This window comes from Muscardinus avellanarius (assembly GCF_963383645.1).
Source record: "Muscardinus avellanarius genome assembly, chromosome: 15".
NCBI classification, from domain to species: domain Eukaryota; kingdom Metazoa; phylum Chordata; class Mammalia; order Rodentia; family Gliridae; genus Muscardinus; species Muscardinus avellanarius.
The window spans coordinates 6402422-6425741 of record NC_137801.1 but is presented as its reverse complement, the minus strand read 5'-3'; the positions used below and the strand labels follow the sequence as shown (position 1 = coordinate 6425741).

The window sequence follows — 23320 nt, the reverse complement described above, 5'->3', positions numbered from 1 at the left end:
TTTGTTTATAAGTATTTTCATGTATCCCTTGTATTACTTGTCATGCTCTTAAAATTCACTATCCATAAAACCTACTTCAAAATATGATCTCAAAGAGCATGGCTGCCTGTTTGTAAGTTAGTGGTTAAGAGAGTAATGAGATGCTTTTTACCAAAGAACAGGCTGGGGTGAGCCAGGAGCGGCCCTGACTCTCCTAGGGACTGAGACCAGCCCCCCAAGGCCCGACGCTTCACCCCCGTGTTGACTCACAAGTAGATATCACGTGACTGCTTTAGTGCTTCAGGATTTTGGATGGTCTGTATTTACTGTGTGCAGGACAGGAACACCTGGATTCAGATTTCCATAAAGTTCTAGTTAAATTACTGTTTTTTTCTATGAGCTGAAATGTGCTCATCAGCCAACACGTTTTTAACTAAGATAATGTACAACCTCTGAGGGTGATTAGCCGAGCCTGCCTGTGACAAACCATAAGATAACTTACAACCTAACCTCTGAGGGTGATTAGCCGAGCCTGCCTGTGACAAATCACCCCCCCCCCAGGACATTTGTTACCCAGATACTTGTTACACTAATACTTGAACTTGTACCTTGCGGTATTTACTATCTTAACTAGTCAAGACATTGTTGTTTCAGTTATCTTTTCAGAATTTGATACCAGGTGAGTGGGGTGTGTGGGTGTATGTATGAGTGAACGGTTCTCAGCAGAATGTTAAGAAAACCATTTTTTATAAAATTGTGACTTTTTAAAAAACAAAATTGTCTTTACCTTTTTTGCCCTGTACAGGATTAACACGCTGCTCAGGGTCTATCCTGTAGCTTTGGCACTGATGATACCTGCATTAATCAATAAAAACTGAATATCGAAACAGAATGTGCCAAGTACAAAGCTTCCCTGAAGAATCTTTAAAAATTTATTAATATCAGCGGCAAATGTGTTCTGACCCAGGGTCAAAGCAGAGAGTTAAGCTTGAGAAAATACGCTGCACCGACCTCCTTGGAGCCTGTGTTAGCAGCGTTAGATTCCGTAAATTAACAAGAGACTTCCTGTGCTCCTGGAAGTGACGACTGGGCTCCGTCTCCCAGCAGACTCAGCTCAGGTGTCGCCTCTGCTACATCCTTCCAGTAAGGGAGCAGCAAAGGCAGAGAAGAGACTTTTTTCTCTATCAGAGGCCAGAGATGAGAAAACAGAAATTCATTTCCCTTGGGTGACAGATGTAGTCCATCACATAAGTAGGGTGAGAAGTCCTGTAAAGGAGAGAAGTCACTGAAGTCGCGTAGTTTTTCTAAATGCTACCGTGTGCTTTCCTCCCCGTGGGGCCCTGTGACAGCTCAGCAGCCCCTCTGAGGCATCGGACCCGAGCTCTGCAGGACCACAGCATCAGCGTACTGCCTGTACAGGTGCACCACCCGCAACACCCTTGCCTGCCGGGGTGCTGTCTTGCAGACCTCAGCAAAGACGTCTCAAAATCTTAAAAAAGGGCTGGGGTAGTTCAGTGGTCGAGCACTTGCACAGCCTGTGTGAGGCCGTGGGTTAATCCCTAGTACTACAAAAGTAAGTAAATACAATGACTTCTCAGCCATCTCGGGTGGGGTGTTAGACTGAAACAACCCTGGATGTGGACCCTTCAGCTCTCTAGCTGCCGAGGGTTCAGAGGAAGGCTGGAGGCTGGGGGCTGAGTGGCCCCTCGGCTGGACTCTGGGAGCCTTTAAAGATGACGGCAGTGCTTACTGTCCACACGGTAGTGGGACTCTTGGTTGTTAACAATCCCAGTACTTGGGAGGCTGAGACAGGAGGATCGCAGGTTTGTGGCCAGCCTCAGCTACTTACTTAGTGACCCTCCCACAACTTAGTGAGACCCTGTTTGGAAAAAAAAAAAAAGAAAAAGGCTGAGGGTATAGCTCAGAGGTAGAATGTCCCTGGGTCACATCACTACTACTACAAGAAAAAGAAAAAAGAGCAGCGACTATTATTGGAAGGAGTGGTGTGGATTAAGACGGAGGGAGGGCGAGCGGTTGGCATCTGGTTTGGTGGTGGCTGGCGGTTTTCTGCCTTTTTGTCCAAGAGAGCGCTGGGTCCTTGTTCCCGGGTATTCCAGTACCAGCAGCCTCCTTCAGCCAGCCTTCTCTGGGCCTCAGCAGCAGAGCAGTGAGCCCTCCCCACACTAGTGGTGGTACTGGGGGCTGAACCAGGGGTGTACCACCTGTGAGCTACACTCTTAGCCTATTTTACTTTTTACTTTGAAATAGGGTCTTGCCACGGTGATGAGGCTGGCCTCTAACTCACCCTCTTCCTGTCTCACAAACTTCCTGTCTTAGCGTCCCAAGTACTTGGCTTACAGATTCGCGCCACCACACCTGGCTGAGATGGCCTTTAAGTGCCCCACAGAATAAACTCTAAAGAGTGGAAGGCAGGGAAAGGCCCTGCGCTGGCCCTGCTCTGCACTGCTTGTCAGGGCCTGGCCCGCCTCACTGTCCTGCCTTTCCGAGACGTCAGAGATCGAATCATGTATGTAACTTAGAAACCAGCTTCTTCAGGGAATGCCCGCGCTTTACCTAAGCTACTGTGTGTATCCACATTCCTACCTCCGTTTTTGGTACTGGGGACTGAACCCAGGGTGTTCTACTACTGAACTTCACCCCCAGCCCTATTTTACTTTTTACTGTGAACCAGGGTCTTGCCAAGCTGCCACATGCAGGCTTGAGTCTGAGTCTCCTGACCAGCCTCCAAGCACTAGGACTGTAGGAGTGCGCCAGCAGGCCGAGTTCCACCGCGTGGTTCATCTCTCACCCAGACTTCCCAGCTCTGGGCAATGAAGAACGGTGCTGCTCCAAACAGCTGATTACTGGATCTGGGAACACAGTTTCCATTGCTCTAGGGCAAATATTGCTGGTCTCAGTCAGTGTATGTAACTGTGTAAGAAACCCTCCAGCTATCTCCTGAGTAGTTGTACCATGTTGCAGGGGGGCTGCTAATTGCCATTTATATTTAAATATTAAATTTAATTGCCTTTAAAACAGAGTAATGACTGATCTTAGCTATGAATGATCTTAGCTATGAACTTCCTTAGTGAATGACATGTTCTGCCTGGGTTCACTGTTCTTGTTAAGTTTTCACATTCCCACTCCATGGAAGAGAGACCCTGGCCACTTGTGTCCGCCATACGAGTTCCTAGCTGAGGAAGCGGACGGCTAGGCCCCAGGAGGACTGACGAGTCACCATAGCGGACGGCTAGGCCCCAGGAGGACTGACGAGTCACCGTACCTCATCCTTCTGCATCAGCGTCCACAGGTCGAGGGCGTCGGCCCCACACTCCTGGGCCACTCGCACGCACGCACTGGCGTATTCACCCACAACTGAGTTCCGGCGATTTAATTTGTAACCTATGGGGAGAGGACATCCAGATGAGGTTGCTAAACCCAAATGCTGGCCCTGAGCAGGCTGTCGACCTGCGCGGCTTCCAAGTCGTGCCAGCGCCAGCCCCCTCGGGGTCTGAGGACCCGGCACAGGGATGGGTCTCGGGTCCTCGTGCTGCTCCACACTGCAAAGGACAAAGCTCGGCAGACAGCGGGGGCCTGAGGAGGACGGCACAGGACGACACGAGCCGAGGCCCGGGAGGGGCTGGTCGGTGAGGAAGTGCCAGTCCCCGGGACATGGCAGGTACGCCAAGGCGCTGCTCGCTGTGTGGCCGGGAACACGGCCCTGCTCCCTGCCCTCCACGATGACACTGCTCAGCCCCCGGCAGCCAGACGGCCAAGACACTAGGCCTGCAGGCGGGGCGCGGCCTGAGCTCAAGGAGAAGGCGCGGGGCTGCTGGCAGAACTGAGCACCGTGGGCAGTGAGGACTGGCGGGGACTAAGGGCCCGACACCAGGAAGACATGAAGAGATGGCAGCGGTGTGGAGCCGAAGGAGGGCCTAGTGGGAAAGGAGAGAGCTCCCCCAGCTGACAGCTGGCCCGCGCGGAGCCATCACTGGCCCAGGAAGCTTGGGCCAATAAAAGTGTGTCAGCGTGAGATTATTACAGTCACGTTATATGATAGCATCTTGTAGAAAAAACCGGAAGAGGCTATTCTCCTTTTCTTTAAATGCCAAGCAGGCAAAACGGAAGGACCTACGCAGGCAGGAGAAAGCGCCATCCCACCCAGCTGCAACGAGCCTGCGGAGCCCACGTACGCAGGCAGACAGAAAGCGCCATCCCACCCAGCCTACAACGAGCCTGCGGAGCCCACGACCCCAGGCACCTCTCAGCCAGCAAGTCGGGGCCGCGCCTCACGTGCAGGCCCAAGACGCTTACCGGGCTTTAGGGCTTCACAAATACAAGTCTAGGCCAGTGGTTCCCTCCTGGCCTATCCAAAGCCAGGGACCCTTTTCTATAGCAACAGGGTTTTTTTTTTTTTTTTTTTTTTTAGTACTGGGAATGGAACCCAGGGGAATTCTAGCCCCAGCCCTATTTTTTATTCTTTATTTGGAAACAGGGTCTCGCTGAGTTGCGAAGAGCCTCCCTTAAAGTAGCTGAGGCTGTCCTCAAACCACCATCCTCCTGTCTCAGCCTCCCAAATGCTGGGATTACAAACGAGCGCCACTGCGCCCGGCCTCGCAACAGAATTCTTAGTAAGACATAATGGAACTCCCCTTTTCAATTTGGTTAATTGAGAACGGAATGTTGCGGAGCAGGCGTCCCGGGCAGGTGGCGTGGAGGGGTGCTCACTCACCTTGCGCGATGCACTCCTTTTCCCAGGCGGCCTCGTGGAGGGGCGGTGGCGTGATGAGAATGACTGTGTGCTCGGGGATGCCCACAGAGCGCAGGTAATGCACCATGCTCTTCAGATTCGCAGCAAACTCCTCCAGGGGAACGTGCTGCTTGGGGTTCTCGTCTGATCAGGAGGACACCAGCACTCAAGCTCAGTTTTGTAGAGTGGCAAGCAGAATGAATTTACTTTTGCACATGCGTGCAATTCATGAGGTCATTAGGGAACTACTGAAGACCAAAGACAGAAAGAGGCCTCCCTCTCTTCAAAGAATTAAAGTGCACAGTCTATCATAAACAGTTCAAGCGGGGAGTGGTAAACCTCATTTGGGAGGCTGAGGTAGGATAGCGGTTCAAGGACAGCCTCAGCTACTTAGGCCCTTTGCAACTCGGTTTTCAAAGAATAAAATGGGGGGGGGGGTGTAGCTCAGAGGTAGACTGACCCTGGGGTCTATCCCCAGTACCACAAAAAAATAAATATAAGGTCAAAGGGCTAGGTCTAGCTCTGTAGCTTGGAGGTAGAATGCCCCTGGGTTCCATCCCCAGTACCACACACAAAATTAAAAGGGCTACATGGTATAGCTCAGAGGTAAAACACTCCTAAATCCAATTCCTAGTTAAAAAAAAAATTCCGACTCCAAAGGCTCCAGCTGGGCGCACTGCGCTCTGGTCCTTTTTCCTGCAGTGTCTGCTCACCAGTCAGGCTGCCGTGGGCTGTGGAGCGACTGCCCGTCCTAACCTGGTTTTGTCAGGACTTCAGAGTATCTGTCTCTTCATAGGCAAACTGGGAATAACAGGGAGACCTCCTGGGGCGGCTGCGGAAGGGAGTAAGTGCGGAGCACCAGCAGCGGCCTCCCCAAAGCGCATGCGCTGCCCTCAAGCAAAGGGTGCTCCTTCAGGAGCAGGAAGGGGAGGGAGCTGGGACGCCAGCCTCCAAGCACAGCAGGGCCTCAGAAGGAGCAGGGAGGCCCTCCTGAACTGCCTGAGAGACAGAGGAGAGGGGAGACATCAGAAATAGAGCACAGTGCCAGGGACTCGAACCGTGCCTTTGCGTCTGGACACGAAGCAGGACGTAAGTCAGAACAAAATCCATGAGCATTAATGCCAGGAGAAATACAACATCAACAACCTCAAAAGGACTTCACGTTTCACACAACAAACAACATAAAAGCGGTTAAAAAAGAGCCAGGAAAACCATAGAAACCGCTACCTTTCAGTGCGCTGTCATTGGCACCAAAGAAAATCGTAACTGCTACCGGGGCGTCCAAACCGTCCCCTTTCCTGATTAGTCTTGGAAGGATAATTTTGGCCCACCTGGTATTGTAGCCTGAAAACCCACGATTCAGAACATCACATTTTCTGGAAAATAAAAATAAAAAGCTTGGGCTGTAAGGGGAGCCGTGGCCCCGACACCACCACGAGGGGGTGCTCCTCATCCCAGCACAGAGCTCTGATTTGAATGCACCGTGCATTTCCTCTTTTCCTGAGATGGCATTTATCAGTCAACACATTTCCTCTTTTCCTGAGATGGCATTTATCAGTCAACACGAGTATCAATCTAGGAAGTTCTCACCTGACCAGTCTGTCAGCCAGTGCCGCGCCCCAGCCACCCTGGTGAAAAGAAAACTGAAGAAAGAAAAGCCCGTTACTATCAGCGCAACCGGAAGGTGTAGCCTGGGCGCGCTGCTCAGCGCCCCTCTCAGTGTCTGCGCTCCCCAACTTCCTGGGCAGAGCCTCTTGGGGAATGCAGCAGTGTCACCTGGCAGTAGTTTTCACACTGGAAATTAGGTGTGTCTTTCTTCTCAACTGGCTCTGAGCCCCTCATCTACTTTTTTCTGTGTATGTGTGCTACTAGGATGGAACCCAGGGGCATTCTGCCTCCAAGCTACACCCCAGCCCGATTTTATTCTTTTATTTGGAAATGGTTTCTTTAGGTTGCAGAGGGCCTAAGATTGCTGAGGCTGGCAGAGAACCTGCAATCCTACCTCAGCCTCCCCAGAACTGGGATTACAGGTGTAGGCAATCATTTACATTTTATTGAGGCTCAATGTTGAAAATACCACCTTTCCAGGGTTGAAAAAATAAGGAAAGCCATTGCTTTATTATATAACTCAGGTGAATTTTTTTTTTGTAGTACTAGGGACTGAATCCAGAGGCGCTCTTTTTTGTTGTTGCTTTGAAACAGGGTCTTGCTAGGTTGCTGACAATCACACTAAATTGCTGAGTCTGGCCTTGAACCCGAAATTCCCGCCTCAGCCTCCCAAGTACTGGGATTATATATGTGTGGCACCACGCCCAGGGGACCTTTTCTTATATACATTCACATGGTATTTGAGACGTTCTTATTGCCTCGGTGCCTCAACATATTATGAAGGGGTCGGCGTGGTGGCACACGCTTGTAATCCCACCATTTGGGAGGTTGAGACAGGAGGATGGAGGTGAGGACAGCCTCAGCTACTTATAGAGGGAGGCCCTTGGCAACTCAGTGAGACTCTGTTTCAAAATAAAGAATACAAAATAGGGCTGGGGGTGTCGCTCGGAGGTCGAATGCCCCTGGATTCCATCCCCAGTACAGGGAAAAAAAATTGCCACACACACATATATATTATATATGCAAAATATTCCCAAATATGTACACACACACATTCAAAAACTCGTGTCTGAATGTTAGGGGAAAAAAAAAACCCTACAGTAATTTTTAGCACCTTCCTGGAGTAAGGACATATTTGGCAGAATTACTCCTTAATGGGAGTTGGAATGATTTCAGCTGGAAAAAAATTATTTTTCCTACTTTATTCTTGAAGGCATTTTCCTTTCAAGGCCAACCATTTACTGCACAGCCTGTTCCAAAAGAAACAGCGCGGGGCAGCCGCTCAGGGTCCCCGGGCGGCGGCTGTGCGGGGCCTCCGGGGCGGGCGTGGGGCGCCGGCGGTTCTCAGGACCCACCGCCCGGCGCGGCCAGGTCTCGGCCTCGCGCGGGCCCGGCACTGCCGGCGTGGGCCGGGGGGCTGCGGTACCTGCGTGATGGAGTCGCCGAAAAGCAGCACGCGCGGCCAAAGCAGGGAGCGCCCGCCAGGCACAGCCCCGCACGCCGCCATAGTGCCGCCCCGGCTCCGCGAGTCGGGCCGGAAGTCCAGGGCGCGGGGCGGGGCCGGTGGGCGGGGCGCGCGCGACCAATGGGCGAGGCGCTGGAGGGCGGGCCGGTGGGTGTGGCGCTGGGTGGGTTGGCGGGCGGGGCGGCCCGCTGGGACACGCGCCTGCGCGGTGCGGCATATTTCCTGCGGCTTCCATCGCTAGAGCCCCGCGTCTCTCCAGGCGCTGTTGGGGCCAGGGCTCGGGTGGCCTCCTGCTCAGAAGCGGGGCCTCGTACTCTCACCTCGGTCCAGGTGGGCGGCGCCCGAAACGAACCCCAAAGGAGAGCGATTGGGCGTCTTGGGCAAAGCCCGCTCCTCGCCCGGCCACAGGCAGTCTAGTCTGTGCACTGGAAACATCCGCGCACACCGCACAGCCGCGTTAACGAACGCCTAATCCCCAGGACAAAAAACAAACAAACAAACAAAAAAAGCTCTGAGCCGGCGTGGTGGCGCACGCTTGTGATCCCACTACTTGGGAGGCTCAGAAAGGAGGATCGCAGTTCGCGGCCAGCCTCAGCTACTTAGGCCCTCCGCAATTTAGACCGTTTCGAAATAAAAATAAAATAGGGCTGGGGTGTATCTCGGAGATAGAATGCCCCCGGGTTCAGGTCCCAGTAACGAAAAAAAAAAAGGCCCTGGAGCCAATCGGGTGTGCGGCCCTTGGGGAGCGCCCAGCCCCGAGATGGAAGCATCTCGCTTCCAGCCAGAGTCTGTTGGAGCTTTTAAATCAAGTGCTAAGTAAGAGCCCTCACCCGACCCCCCAATTAATTTCTAGCAAAGGGCCTCAGATCCTGGGAGGCTTGTAAGGTGCCCCCATGGAGAACCCGTGCCGGGCACCAGGGGGAGCCCTAAGCAGACACTGGAGGTCAGAGCGGGCTCTAGGGAGCGCATGTGGCCCAGCTGCAAAGCGCAGCTGGAGGTGAGGACAGGGCACCGCTCAGCGCGTGCCTTACCGTCTGTGTGGTACTGCGGATTGCACCCAGGGGTATTTGGCCTCTGAGCTGCGCTCTCAGCTCAATTTTTTCCCCCCCAGAACTGGGGATTGAACCCAGGGACATTCTACCTCTGAGCTGCATCCCCTGCCCTATTTTTCTTTATTTTGAAACAGAGTCTGACTAAATTGCAGGTAGCTCCAGCTTGTAATCCTAGTACTTGGGAGGCCGAGACAGGATTGCAGGTTTGCAGCCAAACTCAGCTACTCAGCCCTAATAGTTTGAAACAATCTCACTAAATCGCGAAGGGCATCGCTAAGTAGCCGAGGCTGGCCATGAACCTGCGATTCTGCTGTTTCAGCCTCCCAAGTACTAGGATTACAAGCTGTAATGAGCTACAGGGGTGCGCCAGCGTGCCCGGCCAGCCTTAATGTTTTTAAATTTAAGATCTTATGTGACACTTATAGGTCAGCCTAGTCTTTTGGTATGAGGACAGTATGAACACTATCTCACAGGAGTGAATGTACTTCATTTTAAGTAACAGATTCACACACCCAAGTCTGTTACTGAAGCCAGGGCAGTGCTGTAGGGTTAGAGGTGAGGCAGGAGGAGGAGGAGGAGATCTGGGTGGGACTTGAGACTGGAGGACACTGGCTGGGAACAGGTGCCAGCACTTGTGTGTCCTCCCAGGAGGCAGAATCGTGTCGTTTTCTTGAGTCTTGCTAAATTGTTGAGGCCAGGAGCGAACCTGTGGTCTCCTATCTCAGCCTCCCAAGTACTGGGGTAACAAGTGTGTGCCACCACGTCAGGCTCGTGTTTTCTTTTTTGCAGGTCTGGGGATGGAACCCAGGGGCATTCAACCTCCAAGCTACAACCCTGCCCTATTTTTTATTCTTTATTTTGAAACAGGGTCTCACTAAGCTGCAGAAGGCCTCACTAGTAGCTGAGGCTGTCCGCAAATCGCGATCCTCCGGTTTCAGCCTCCCGAATGCTGGGATTACAAGCGTGCGCCACCACGCCCAGCTGGCTTTTTTTTTTTTTCCGATGGTACTGGGGGTGGAACCCAGAGGCTTTCTACCTCCGGGCTATACTCCCAGACCTTTTTTTATATTTTATTTGGAAACAGGGTCTCACTAAGTTGCTGAGAGCCTCCTCACTCAGTAGCTGAGGCTGGCTTTGAACGCGTGCGATCCTCCTGCCTCAGCCTCCCAAGAGCAGGGATTACAAGCGTGCATCACCACGCCCGGCTGGCTTGTGTTTTCTTAATAAGCACAACAAAATAAATTCTGACTCAACTGCTTTGAGCAGATCTGAGCCGCGTGCAGCCTGGAGGCAGAGTGGAATTCTAACATCATGAGCAGTTTATTTAGTAGTCAGTCCTGGAATAATGGTTGAATTAGTTGGCAATTTAGCAGATTTAGGCTGCTGGAAAAGGTCACTTGATATGAAAAGTAAACAGGCTACCCCACAGAAACTAAGGTATTTTATTTAGGGTGTCAGGAGCAGGTCAAGTGTCAAGAGAGCTTTAATAGACAGGAGCTGAGCCGTCAGTGCACCGGGGTGAGCGCCTCATACAGCCTCTGCGCCGCCAGCTCCACCATCTCCCGGAGTGACTCGTCGTCTTCACTCCCCTCCTCGCACTCCACCGTCTGCGAGAGGAAGCACACGCCATCGAGCTCACGGTCACCGAGCGCGGGAGACCTACGCCAGTGTCTGGAAAGCCAGGTGGCCCGCAGGTGCTGAGGAGCGGCCTCTCTGGAAAACCCACACCATCCAGATGCCAAGCCAGAGAGAGGCTGAGGGGGACGCAGGGGCACCAGGAAGGGCAAACTACGGGGCACGACCTCGGATGGGACCGTGCAGGCCACCTGCAAACAGGGACAGATTTGTACGCAGGAGAAATACGGCTGGGCGTGGTGGAGCACACCTGTCATCGTAGTACTTGGGAGGCTGAGACAGGAGGATCGCAGGTTCAAGGCCAGCCTCAGAAACTTAGAGAGGGCCTTAGCAACCTGGCAAGACCACTTCCAAATAGAAAGTAAAAACTAGGGCTGGGGTGTAGCTTGGAGGTAGAATAGCCCGAGTTCCACCCCCAGCATCACACACACACACACACACACACACACACACACACACACACACACACAAAAAGTAAGCAAAATTTCTCTATATAGACACAACTGTGTAAAAGAGACTGCGGGAAGCCACCGGAAGGAAACGTCAACCTGCCGGAAGGCTGCCACAGGCGGCGGAGGCGGGTCGGGGGGCGATTTTCGCCCCCGCTTTGTTTCCTGGGTGTCTCGAGGTGCAGGACGAGCTACGTACCCGCGTCTCCAAGTTAATATTCGCTGTTTTCCCGTCCACCGTGACGCTCAGGCTGGAGCCGTCCTTCACGCTTACACAGTCTTCTCCAAATATGTCTCTAAAATTCAGGACAAGGTATTAGTGGAAAAGTCCCGCTTTCCATATCTGGGGAAAAATCAGATTGAACATAGGTCCTAGTTCCAAAGTAGAACACCTGTACCGACTCCTGCGGGATACTTCTTATTTACCCTGACAGTCGATTAGTTTTGTAAAACCCAGGGCCTGCTCGGCAGGCCCTGCCCCGGGCATTTCACGTGCATCGTCTTAACCTGTAACAACTCTGTAAAGATCCCTTTAACACCTGAGGGAAAAAAGGAGGCGCTCTGCTAAAAGCCTCAGAGCCGGTAAGCAGCTGAGTGGACGGAGCCTGCGCTGTCCGCTCCTTTTAGCCAACCCAGTGCCTCCGAGTTCATGAGACTCGGTACTGAGTGAGCATCTCCCGTGTGGGAGACGGTGCCAGGTGCTGGGAGTGCAGGGCCACTAAGACCCCGCGCACCGAGGAGCTACAGAGCGCCACTGACCTCAGTGCTGCACTGCAAACAGCGCCCGTCTTGGCTGCTGGTGCACGCCTGGCGCCCTGGTCCTGGGAGGATCACAGGTTTGAGGCCAGATCTGGCAACTTACTGAGACTCAGCTTCAAATAAAGCCGGCTGTGGGGGTGCACACTTGTAATCCCGGCACCTCAGGAGGCCGAGACGGGAGGACCGCAGGTTCCTGCCCAGCCTCAGCAACTCAGGCCCTCCACGACTTAAGCAGAATGCCTCTGGGTTCGACCCCCAGCACCAAAAAATAAATAAATAAATAAATAAAATAGAATATAAAGGGCTGGGGTAGAGCTTGGAAGTAGAATGCCCAGCGCCGAGGGGTGTGCGGGCCGGTCAGTAGGCTGGGTGCAGGAGGTGAGAGAAGGCAGCCCCCCAGCCAGCTGCTCTCTGCTGCCCTCTTAGGCAGGTAATGTTAACAATGTATCTGAATACACTGGCCGGGCAACCTAGGACCTAGGAAAAACATCATGGTAGGAGTATTCTAGCTGGAGGTGTTGAGGCTTGAGCCCAGGCAGCAGTTCTAGGCAGGCACTCTACTGCCAAGCCACACGCCGACCAAAGGCTCTATTTTAAAATCAGAGGTCTCTGCTAAACGGAAAGCGAGGTCTTTTCCACGCAGGCCACCGTGGTCTGCGCTGAGGCCCCTGGGCCGCGGAGCCCAGGCACCCGCCCCGAAGAGACCCCGGGGGAGGGCGCTGCGCAGGGCGGTGCTTGCTCTGGGCCTCCGAAGGGTCCCAGGGTGGCTCTGGGGAGGGGTCGCCCACCCCACAATCAAGGGCAAAACCCGGGTACCCCCCTGTGCCCACAGCCGCAGCGGCCGGCAGGTCTGACTTTTGGGGGAGCAGATTAACGCTCCAGCAGAAAGAGTGAGGGGAGCAGGGGCCATGCAGCCCGGGGCTGGGAACCGGCAAGGAGACTCCAGAGGCAACGGCGCCCCGGCCTGCACTGACGCTTCTCCAAAACGACAGCTGGCGTGGCGGGGCACGCCTGTAATCCCGGTACTCGGGAGCCTGAGACGGGACTGCAGGTTCGAGGCCAGCCTCAGCAACCGGTGAGACCCTGTTTCAAAACAAAAAAGACACGAAGGGCTGGGGGTGAGGCTTAGAGGTGGAGTCCCTCTGGGTGCAGTCCCCAGCACCCCTTTCCTAAAACCTGGGAGCATTCGACTTCAGAGCTATATTCTCAACACTGCTCCCCCCTTTTAATTCTGAAACAAGGTCTCAGTAAAGTTGCTGAGGCCTATGAATTGCAGAGGCTGGCCTCAAACCCACAAGCCTCCTGTCTCAGCCTCCCTAGAACTAAGATTACAGCTGTTTGTCACCATACTTGGCTTATTATCCACTTTTACTTTTATTTATTATAACTTTTTTTATTTTTTTGGTGGTACTGGGGGTGGAACCCAGGGTCTTTTCTATCTCTGGGCTACATTCCCAGACCTATTTTATACTTTATTTGGAAACAGGGTCTCACTAAGTTGCTGAGAGCCTCACTAAGTAGCTGAGGCTGGCTTCGAACCTGTGCGATCCTCCTGTCTCAGCCTCTAAGTCACTTCCAATTAAAAACAGAAGCAGTCTCCACTCAGCAGGCACACGATCACCCCACGGAGACATTGCTAGGTGCGGAGTTCTAAACTGTAGCTACTCTCTATGAAGCAGTTTTATAAGATTACTTCACTTGGGAAAAACATCCTGAAGTTAGGCTTACTGCCGGGCGTGGTGGGCACGCCTGTATCCCAGCACCCCGGAGGCGGAGACCGGAGGAGCGCGGTGAGGCCAGCCTCGGCTACTTAGCGAGGCCTCCGCAACTCGGTGAGACCCGGTTTCAAAAGAACTAAAAGCCGGGCGTGGAGCCGCACGCTTGTAATCCCAGCACTTGGGAGGCTGAGACAGGAGGCTCGCACAGGTTCGAAGCCAGCCTCAGCTATTTAGTGAGGCTCGCAGCAACTTAGACCCTGTTTCCAAATAAAATAGAAAATAGGTCTGGGAGTATAGCCCAGAGGTAGAAAGACCCTGGGTTCTGCCCCCAGTATCCCCCCACATACATACAAATAAATAAATAAAAATAAAAAATAAAAGGACTAAAAAATAGGGCTTGGGGTGTAGCTCGGAGGTAGAATGCCCCTGGGTTCCACCCCTAGCACTGCCAAGAAAAAAAAAAAAAAAAAAAAAAGTGATAAAGACTACTTGGTGTTCAGAGAAATAACACATTTAAAGGAATTTCATAGTTACAAACTGCTTGAGAAAAATCTCAAAACCCTTTCTATCGAAGAATTCACAATGAAGAAAAGAATAGCTGGGCACGGCGTGGCAGGCTGGTGATCCCAGCGATCTGAGAGGTGGGGTGTAGCTCAGCGGCGCTGCGCCCCTGGGTTCAATCCCCAGTACTGGGGAGGGGGGCAAAAAGCAGCAAGGTAATTGGTTCTTCAGGGCGGGTCTTGAGCTAAGCGGCTCCCTGCAGGAGGAAGGCTCCGGAGCTCCACCCTGGGCCCAGCCCACCCGGCCGCAGGCAGACTCACTGCAGCATGGTCTCCAGCCTCCTGCTGTACACGTGCGCCTCTAGTTTCTTGGACACCTTCTGCACCGCGCCTGGGGAAGAAAATGAGAACTGGGTCTCCGAATCCCTATCCGCACTGTTCCCAAACACTGGTAGGTCAGAATGACTAATTCTGGAATTCTTCAAGAACAAGCATACGTGGCTGGGGTTGGTAGGTGCCTGGAATCCAGGGCAGGGCCCTGAATTTTTTCTTTCTTTCCTTTTTTTCAGTACTGGGGATTGAACCCAGGGAGATTCTACCTCTGAGCTTTACCCCCAGCCCTATTATTTTTTATTCTTTATCTTAAAACAGGGTCTGAGTTGCTGAGGGCCTAAGTGGCTGAGGCTGGCTGTGAACCGTGATCCTGTCTCAGCCTCCCAAATGCTGGGATTACAAGTGTGTGCCACCACGCCTGGCTTCCAAGAACTAGGATTACAAGCATGTGCCACCATGTCTGGCACTAGTTTTATTTTGTGTGTGGCACTGAAGGTTGAACCGGAGGCATTCAATCTTTGATCTACACCCCCAGCTATTTTTATTTTTTATTTTGAAACAGGGTCTCACTAAGTTGTTGAGGCCGGCCTTGACCCTGCGATCGTTCCGTCTCAGCCACCCAAGTTCTGGACCCAAGTTCTGGGATTACGGGTGGCACCGCCACGCCCGCTGCCCCGGGCATTCTGAGGGAACAGCACTAGAGATCAGAGTAAAGGAACATCTTCATTTGGGACCAGGGTGAAAGAGAAGTGCAGAGGTTAAAGCAATCTTCCATAGCTCGTGTCTCCTTGTACGGCACATACAGGACACACGGCGATTCTCTGAAGGGCGGCACTGGACCTCCGCGTCCCCAGCAGGTGCAGTCTGCGTGAGCAGCACCGTGGCCCAGCCCTCAGCCTCCGTCACCACAAAGCATGGGCCGAAGCCCAGAGAGCAAACGCCACTGAAAACCAAATCTTACCCACCCTTAAAAGGCACCATTTTTGCATTGAAATTTCACTTACTGGAAAAACGACCCGTCTACGATTAGGTGGCTGTTATAGAAGAGACTTCGTTGTAATAAAGGATTATCAGATATAATGAACAGGAGGGCAGCAGAGCCGCAGCGCCGTCTCCGGAGCCAACGACCTGAGCTGCAGAGGCGGATGCGAGGGGCCGCTGCGTGGACCGCAGAGGGCTGGCGGCCGGGCTCAGGGGCGCGGCTGGCCTTGCCACTCAGACCCCTGCAGAGCCCCGCTCCCACTCCACCTCCCGGGGTACGCACCACTACTGACTGAGTGACCTTTCTAGAAGGCCCCTCTCCACTCGCCCACCCCGCCCTTTATTTTTATGTTTTTATGGGTACAATATAGTACACCCTCACAGCACAACATAAATCATGTTGACAGTGACATCCGTGTACATGGCCCTTGGTGGCCCCCTCTACCTTTACCACTAAGGTAAGAATGCGGGTAATGAGAGAAACTGACAGCTGCCTTCACGAGTGTCCTGCCCTGAATATATCTGTGCTCGGGCAAAAGCTGCAACACTGAGCACGACGTAAGAACCGAGCAGCCAGGTCTGCCCGGGGCAGACACGGTCCACTGGGCAACCAACTGCGACCAACGTAAAACGATGCCCAGAGGACGGCTTTACAATCACCGTTACGCTTTCTGATGATCCAGCCAGGCACTTAGACATGCCTAGGTTATTTGTTTCATTTTATAGATGTAGCTAATTACAAGATGAATTACGAAGCGGGCAAACAGACTTCCCCCTCCTGAAACCAAAAAACTGCTTGCATATATATGCAATATGTATTAAGTATAAAACATATATATATATATATATTTTTTTTTTTTGGGGGGGGTGGCACTGGGGATGGAACCCAGGGGCCTTCTATCTCTGGACTACACTCTCAGACCTATTTTATATTTTTTATTTGGAAACAGGGTCTCTTAAGCCAGCTGAGGCTGGCTTCGAACCTGCGCGATCCTCCTGTCTCCGCCTCCCAAGTGCGGGGATTACAAGCGCGCCCCTACGCCCGGCTTACGTATATATTTTTAACGTTAGGGAACAGGACCCTCCTATCAGACGCGGGCTCCGGAGCCATGTGAGGGGTACAGGATGGAGGCCTCCCAGAACATCCGGCATGACTCCTCCCCATGGCGACAGAGCCAGCCCTGGGAAGACGCCGACCTGCAGCCGTGCGTCACACTGAACTATGAGCCGTCAGATCAAGCGGTGAAACTCACACACAGACGTTTCCGCTGGCGTTGTCCTTGGTTGAAAACTGTCCAATGGGGAGAGCCGTTCTATCACACACAAGAACAGCAGCCACCTTCCTAGTCAGCTCAGACCAGCAGGGTGTGGGGATCTTGGCTCAGACTCTCAGACACACCGTTAAGTTCGTATCTCCAAGGTCACACAGGAAGAAACACCCAGGAGACTCTAGGTCCTAACTTAGGACTCTGCTGCCTTTTCTACTATTTACAGACACAAGGGAGACCGAGGAACTCATGGGCAGAAATGGGAGCTCTGTACCTTTCCTTATTTTCGGGTTGGACTGAACTTCCAGGATCACCGTGGTCACCGTGTCGGCGTACATGTCATTAGAAGGGTTTGCCAGCCACTGGAAAGCAAAAGAAAGAGGATGCAGAGCTCTGCCAGCCACAGGCTGCGGCTTCTGCCCTCCCTCCACCACCGCACGGGCACCATCGGCACACGCACTGCCGTTGGGATCGACTGACTCGTTCGTTAGTACTGCTGGACACCCCTCACTTCTTTTTAAGCACAAAAGCAAAGTATGCTAAGCACTGCCCTTGTGGCAAGGTGTTTTTTGTAGATTATCATTTAGTTTTCATAACAAATAGTACAATTAACTTCATTTTATAAAAGTGACTCAAAAAAGTAGCTTGCACCAGATAATCGCTGGTGCTGAATTTAAAGTTAAACTCCTAATCGCTTTTTGTTAGTAGCACAGGCAGTGTGGTAAGAGAGTAGGAGACACACGCGCGCGCACATGTGGATGTGAACCTAGGCCCTTGCACTAGCGCCTGCTCCCCACTCCCCAGCCCCAGAGGGAGCTGCTTTACACAGTTACTGTTTACTTTCCCATGATGCCCAAGATTCCCTGGTCCACTGCCCCACAGAGCTTCCCAAGTCTCCACGTTAGAGTGAGCGCGGGGGAATTATTCCAGGAATGAGGCCTTCCCTATTTTTTTTTTTTTTTTGTCTTCTCTCCAAAGAGTACTTTCACAAGGAACAGAAGCCACTGAACACACTTTCTCTAAGAGCTTTTGACATGTTAACTCTAGAAACAAAAATACATTCACTACTGGCAGGTAGTAGCAAGCGCGAAACCGGTGTCTTGAATGACTTTCACCTTCTCTCTGGTACGAAGTTCTTAGATTTTTTTTATGTTACCTCATAAAATAAATAAATGTAACTGTATTTTACGGATAATCGCTCCTTCTGATGCCTTTCTAGTTGTTTCTAGCCTTCTGAGTTAAATTTAGGCTTAAGTCACAGAATTGTAGTGAGACTGGAACTCATAGATCTTTCATTTCATTATAAAAACAATATGTATGACAAAAAATAGTTGACCATATACCTACGAGCTTCCATACAATCTACTCTGAGGCAGAAAGAGACCAGGTGGCTCCCTGCGCCCTCTGGCCAGGAGCTCTGGAAGTCCTCTGCCCGTTGCAGACACCCACCAGCAACGCCACCGTCTGGGGCCTATGTGTTCCTTCCAGGTCCCACCAGCAGGTGCCACGTCCACCTAAATAGTGACTTCGAGCCTCTTGGGATCTGGGCCACTTTGTTATTACTTGAACCTTCAAAATACCACTCTTTGAAGGAATGCTGTATGATAAGTTTGTGTGTTTGAACAGAAACAAGTTTTAATCTTGAGAATTGTAAAGACCTCTTGCTGTAACTGAAGACATTCAAGGGTACCATGAAATCAGCTGAGATCCACAAGGTTGACCTAAACTTAAAACACACACTCGACATTAAACCAGGATTCATTAACTTTTCTTTGGTGCTGAGGGCTGGTCTGAGGGGCACTCTGCCTCTGGGCCGCACCCCTAGCCCTTTTTGTTCTTGTTTTGAAACAGGGTCTTGCTAGGTTGCTGAGTCTGTCCTCAACAAACCTGTGATCCTCCTATCTCAGCCTCCCAAGTACTGGGATTCTAGGCATGCACCACCATGCCAAGCTAATGTGGGTATTTCTTATTCCTTCTTAAAGGACCACGCATGGATAGTAATAGCTTCTGTTTTTATAACTACACAGAAAACGTGCTATGTTATATTTTTAACTAGTTAATTAATTTTGAGCTGGGCAAGGCTGCACATGCCTGTAGTCCCAGGACTTGGGAAGCTGAAACAGAAGGGTAGTAGGTTTGCAGACAGCCTCAGCAAGTGGGTGAGGTTCAAGCCCCAGTAGCAACAAAACAAAACAAAACAAAGTTGATCTTGAAAATAAAAAACCTCCACATCTATTTTCCAACAGTATCTTTTTTCCTGACTGGAAAGCAACTAATTCCTCTACAATTGCAGGTGAACATTTTTTGAAACTATTTTTCTCCTTGTTTAGGTAAATGATATGATCTTACTTCTAGTACCACCATGCCTGGTTCCTGGATTACAGTAATGTTTTTGAATACTTTCAGAGCAGGCTTTTCCTGAATTTCGAATTCTTCTACATCACCTGAATAAAAAAAAGGAGAATAAGAAGCCATTATAAAATGTATAATTTTCTAACATCTTTCAGTGGCATAACTATTTACTGGTTTATTTTTTATTTTTTTGTGGTACTGGACATTGAAGCTGGGGGCATTCTGCCTCCAAACTACACCCCCTGCCTTATTTTAAAAATTTTTATTTTGAAAGACAGGTTCTTGTTATTTATTTATTTATTTTTTTGGTGGTACTGGGGTTCCTGGAAGCCCTTCTACCTCCGGGCTACACTCCCAGACCTATTTTAACATTTTTATTTGGAAACAGGGTCTCCTAAGCCAGCACAGCTGGCTTCGAACCTGCGCGATCCTCCTGTCTCTGCCTCCCAAGCGCGGGGATTACGAGCGTGCGCCACCATGCCCGGCAAGGTTCCTGTTAGTTTAATGAGAGTCTCACTGCTTGCTGAGGCTGTCCTTGAACCTGCGATCCTCCTGTCTCAGCCTCCCCAGTGCTGGGATGACCAGTGTGCGCCACCCCACCCAGCTTCATTACTTTAAAACAGATTAAACAAAGCCGCTGTATAATGGTAAAGTCAGTAACCAAGTTCTAGGGTCAAATGGCTCCAACAGCTGAGTGAGCTTCATGTTAACTGATGACAGCAACAGAAAGACCTCGACGCATCATCAACACTCATATGAACTCATTGTTGAAACAAGATTGTCCTCTTAACCCAGGGTTAATTCACATCTATTTTATATTAGCTGGGCATGGTGGCGCACGCTTGCATCCCAGTCCTTAGAAGGCGGAGACAGGAGGATTGCAGGTTCAAAGCCAGGCTCGGCAACTTAGTGAGACCTTCAGTAACCTAGTGAGACACTGTTTCCAAATAAAAAATAAAACTGTAAGCCGGGCGTGGTGGCGCACGCTTGTCATCCCCGCGCTTGGGAGGCGGAGACAGGAGGATCGCACGGGTTCGAAGCTAGCCACAGCTACTTAGTGAGGCTCTCAGCAACTTAGTGAGACCCTGTTTCCAAATAAATATAAAAAAGGTCTGGGAGTATAGCCCGGAGGTAGAAAGCCCATGGGTTCCACCCCCAGTACCACAAAAAAATAAATAAATAAATAAATAAAAAATAAATAAATAAAACTGGACCAGGGGTGTAGCCTGGAGATAGAATGGCTCTGGGTTCAATCCCCAGGACCAAGAAAAGCACGTAAAATCCCAATATATTTCATTAGTTTTCTAGGTTATCCATAACTCCACGTGGGGGTCTTGGTGAGAAGAGATTTCCTTCTTTCCCTGTTTTGTGTGTGGTAGCACTCTCCTGTGTGAACTCTGAAAGGCACGGTCAGGCTTTACGAGAAGAGTCCACAGCTTTCAGCTGCCACCCCTCAGTATGTGAACACGCAGACACCTCAAGCTTCAGTGGCAAACCAGACTGGAGAGGTCTGTCCTCAATGGCCGGCGGGCAATGGCCACAAATTCTGGTAAACGCACCACTGGGGAGACCGGGCGCTGATGGAGCCAGAGAAATTATTTTCACTGACCCAAGTAAAAACTAGTTACAGTCAACTAAAATAGATTTTAAACACAAGGAGCAAAGACAACTCATATTTTTAGAGTTGTAAATAAACCAAAGATAAAAGGCTTTATTGGATTAAATAAATTTATCAGTATACTGTCAATATTTTCTCTTTCTTGGTCCTGGGAATTGAACCCAGAGGCATTCTACCTCCAAACTCTACTCTACCCTGATTTTTCTTATGTCTTATTTGGAAACCAGGTCTCACTAAGTTGTCGAGGCTGGCTTTGCACCTGCGACCTCTCGCCTCAAAGCCTCCCGAGTAAGAGGATTACAAGTGTGTGCCACCATTCCCGGCTCCAAAATGTTCATCTTAAAGGAGAGAACATAAAAGATCATGTGAGGGCCAAAGAGTATTGAAATAATTGTCAAAACCGGTTATATAATAGGCACAAATAGATATAAAGTTCTGTTCTTAAAAAGGAGAAGGCATATACATACATTCCAATCAACACACACCTGTCAATTTTTGCAGCTGGTAATAGAGCAGATTAAAGGGCCCGGTGTATGGAATGGCCTGGGTCTGTTTCACGGTGCTCATGGCCAGGTCAGTATAACCTGCAGGGGAAATTGAGTAAATACACTTGAAGAAACAATCCCGGTATCGTGAGACACAATTTTCAAAGACACAACAGGGTTAAAAAGCTGAAGCAAACCACACGAGAAGGCAGTTTTTCCTTTCTTTCTGGTCCTGGGGGTTGAACCCAGGGCCATTCTACCTCTGACCTAGTTCTTGCCGAGTTGTGAAAGCTGGCTTTGAACCGGCAGCCTGCCGCTTCCGCCTCCCAAGTCCTGGGATTACAAGCATGAGCCACGCATTTTATTTTCTCTTCTGAGATAAGGTCTCGCTCAGTTGCTGAGGCTGGCCTTGAACCCGCAGTCCTGTTGTCGCGGGCTCCCTAGTGCAGGGATTACAGGCCCGCGCCGCTGCGCCAAGCTACGGCGGCCACTTCTTATCCCTTCATAAAGCACCTATACTGTATTAGTCCTCTAAGAGCAGAGTAAAGCACAGTACTTACTTGAAGGTAATACCTGTTTATTGGGAAAGGGAGTGCTTGCTGAAGGGTTACAATTTACAAAGACTCAGGACACCGAAGTGCTTATACGCTCTGGGGAAAGAGCAACCTGCCAATCTGAACACAGCCCTGCTCGCCTCCCTGCAGGTGTGCCTTCTGCTCCCTGGCGCGCCTCCACGGCGCACAACACGGTCTCTGGCTGGCGTCGCCTGCTTGGACGATGCCAGCACGTTCCAAAGCAATGCGAGAATGAAGACATATTAAGTGTTTCCTTTTAGGGAAATTAGAAGAGATTCTGCTTCCTCCTCTTGACCATTTCGGAATGCTGAAGGACCGTCCCAGCGAGGGCTTCGGGGCGAGGTTTGCCGCGCGGTGGTAGAGCCGATGCGTAGCATACATGGGAAGCCGGCTCCCGCACCCCGGACGAAACCACCCGGCCACGCGCAGATCTACAAATCAGTTTATCTGGAGAGTGCCAAGTTCCTTCAGAAAGCAAAAGCGCCCTGCCGCGGCTGCGAGGTCAGCACTGTGCCCGGCTGGCCTTCGAAGTGACCTTGCTCTTGAGAAAAAAAGTGACCTCACAGGCAATTTAACTGATTCAGCAGCTCAGGGAAAATTTCTTTAGATTACTTTCACCCTACTTTATCATTTGTTATTTAAAATTTGGCTGCTGCAGGGCGTGGTGGCGCACACTTGTAATCCCAGTATTTGAGGCTGAGAAAGGAGGATCACAGGTTCGAGGACAGCCTCAGCTACTTAGTGAGGCCCTCCGCAACTCAGTGAACCCCGTTTCAAAATAAAGAGTAAAAAATAAGGCTGGGGATGTAGCTCAGAGGTAGAATGCCCCTGGGTTCAATCCCCAGCACCCCCCCCCAAATAAAATAAAATAAAATAAATTAAATAAAATAGACTACTAACTGAGAAGTTTTCATAGATTTTCTTTCAATGCTAAGATCAAATTATATGATAGTGAATGGTATACTTACTAGACAGGTCACAAGGAGAAAGTATGTGGTAATTAAAGTTTCTTTTAACAAGTATTCCTGACACCCGCTGGCCTTGCTCTGGTTTTTTGTCTGCTAAAAAGCCCATGACCTATTAAAAAAAAAAGTTGAGGAAAATAGAGTCATGTATGACGCAGATAATCACGCGATCACATGGAGATCATCAGACATTTTAACTACAAAAGCAACTTGTGAATTTAACCAGGAAAATTATAAAATGTGACATTTTCTACCTCAGCGGCCAGGGCAGTACCATGGCTACCAAGAAAGGATGGTTCGTATCTGATTCACGGTGTACTAAAAGAATGTTGTAAACTTAACATTATGTCTGATATTTAAAATTTCAGAAAAGACGTTTAAAAGCTTGCCTAGAAGTGTCTTCCAAAGATATGTGACCAACAATACAGGTAAGAATCTAGGCTTCTTCCAGAATTCCTTTCAAGTCCCAGGTAGGATTTTTCTTAACCATTTCAATTTTATTATTTTTTTTATTTTTTTGGTGGTACTGGGGTTCCTGGAAGCCCTTCTACCTCCAGGCTACACTCCCAGACCCATTTTTACATTTTTATTTGGAAACAGGGTCTCCTAAGCCAGCGCGCACGGCTGGCTTCGAACCTGCGCGATCCTCCTGTCTCTGCCTCCCGAGCGCGGGGATGACAAGCGTGCGCCACCACGCCCGGCAACCATTTCAATTTTAAATTCCAAAAATGTATTTCACCATCAAAAATAATTCTTTCAAGCATGCCTATCGTCCCAGTGTTTGGGAGGCTGAGGAGGAGGATCGCAGGTTCAAGGACAGCCTCAACA

At 50.6% G+C, this 23320-nt stretch overlaps 2 protein-coding genes across 3 annotated transcripts in view; both read right to left on the bottom strand.

Moving 5' to 3' along the window:
* Window positions 1–1029: 1029 nt before the first annotated feature.
* IAH1 (isoamyl acetate hydrolyzing esterase 1 (putative)) lies at window positions 1030–7844 on the bottom strand (the record flags this gene model as incomplete). Its single annotated transcript, XM_080711319.1, has 6 exons — window positions 1030–1245; window positions 3263–3381; window positions 4712–4873; window positions 5957–6105; window positions 6320–6372; window positions 7764–7844. The coding sequence occupies 6 exons, from the start codon at window positions 7842–7844 to the stop codon at window positions 1030–1032; spliced, it is 780 nt and encodes a 259-aa protein (XP_080567445.1).
* Window positions 7845–10359: 2515 nt separating this feature from the next.
* The window catches only part of CPSF3 (cleavage and polyadenylation specific factor 3), a gene marked incomplete at both ends in the record, with an annotated part of 34040 nt that continues 21079 nt past the window's right edge, over window positions 10360–23320 (bottom strand). Inside the window, 7 exons of one of the 2 annotated variants that reach the window (XM_080711741.1) lie at window positions 10360–10461; window positions 11138–11234; window positions 14237–14306; window positions 16715–16859; window positions 18847–18941; window positions 20953–21051; window positions 22496–22604. In XM_080711741.1, coding sequence (XP_080567867.1) covers window positions 10360–10461; window positions 11138–11234; window positions 14237–14306; window positions 16715–16859; window positions 18847–18941; window positions 20953–21051; window positions 22496–22604 — 717 coding nt within the window. The remainder of the gene's footprint in view (window positions 10462–11137; window positions 11235–14236; window positions 14307–16714; window positions 16860–18846; window positions 18942–20952; window positions 21052–22495; window positions 22605–23320) is intronic. The other variant, XM_080711742.1, reaches the window with a different exon arrangement.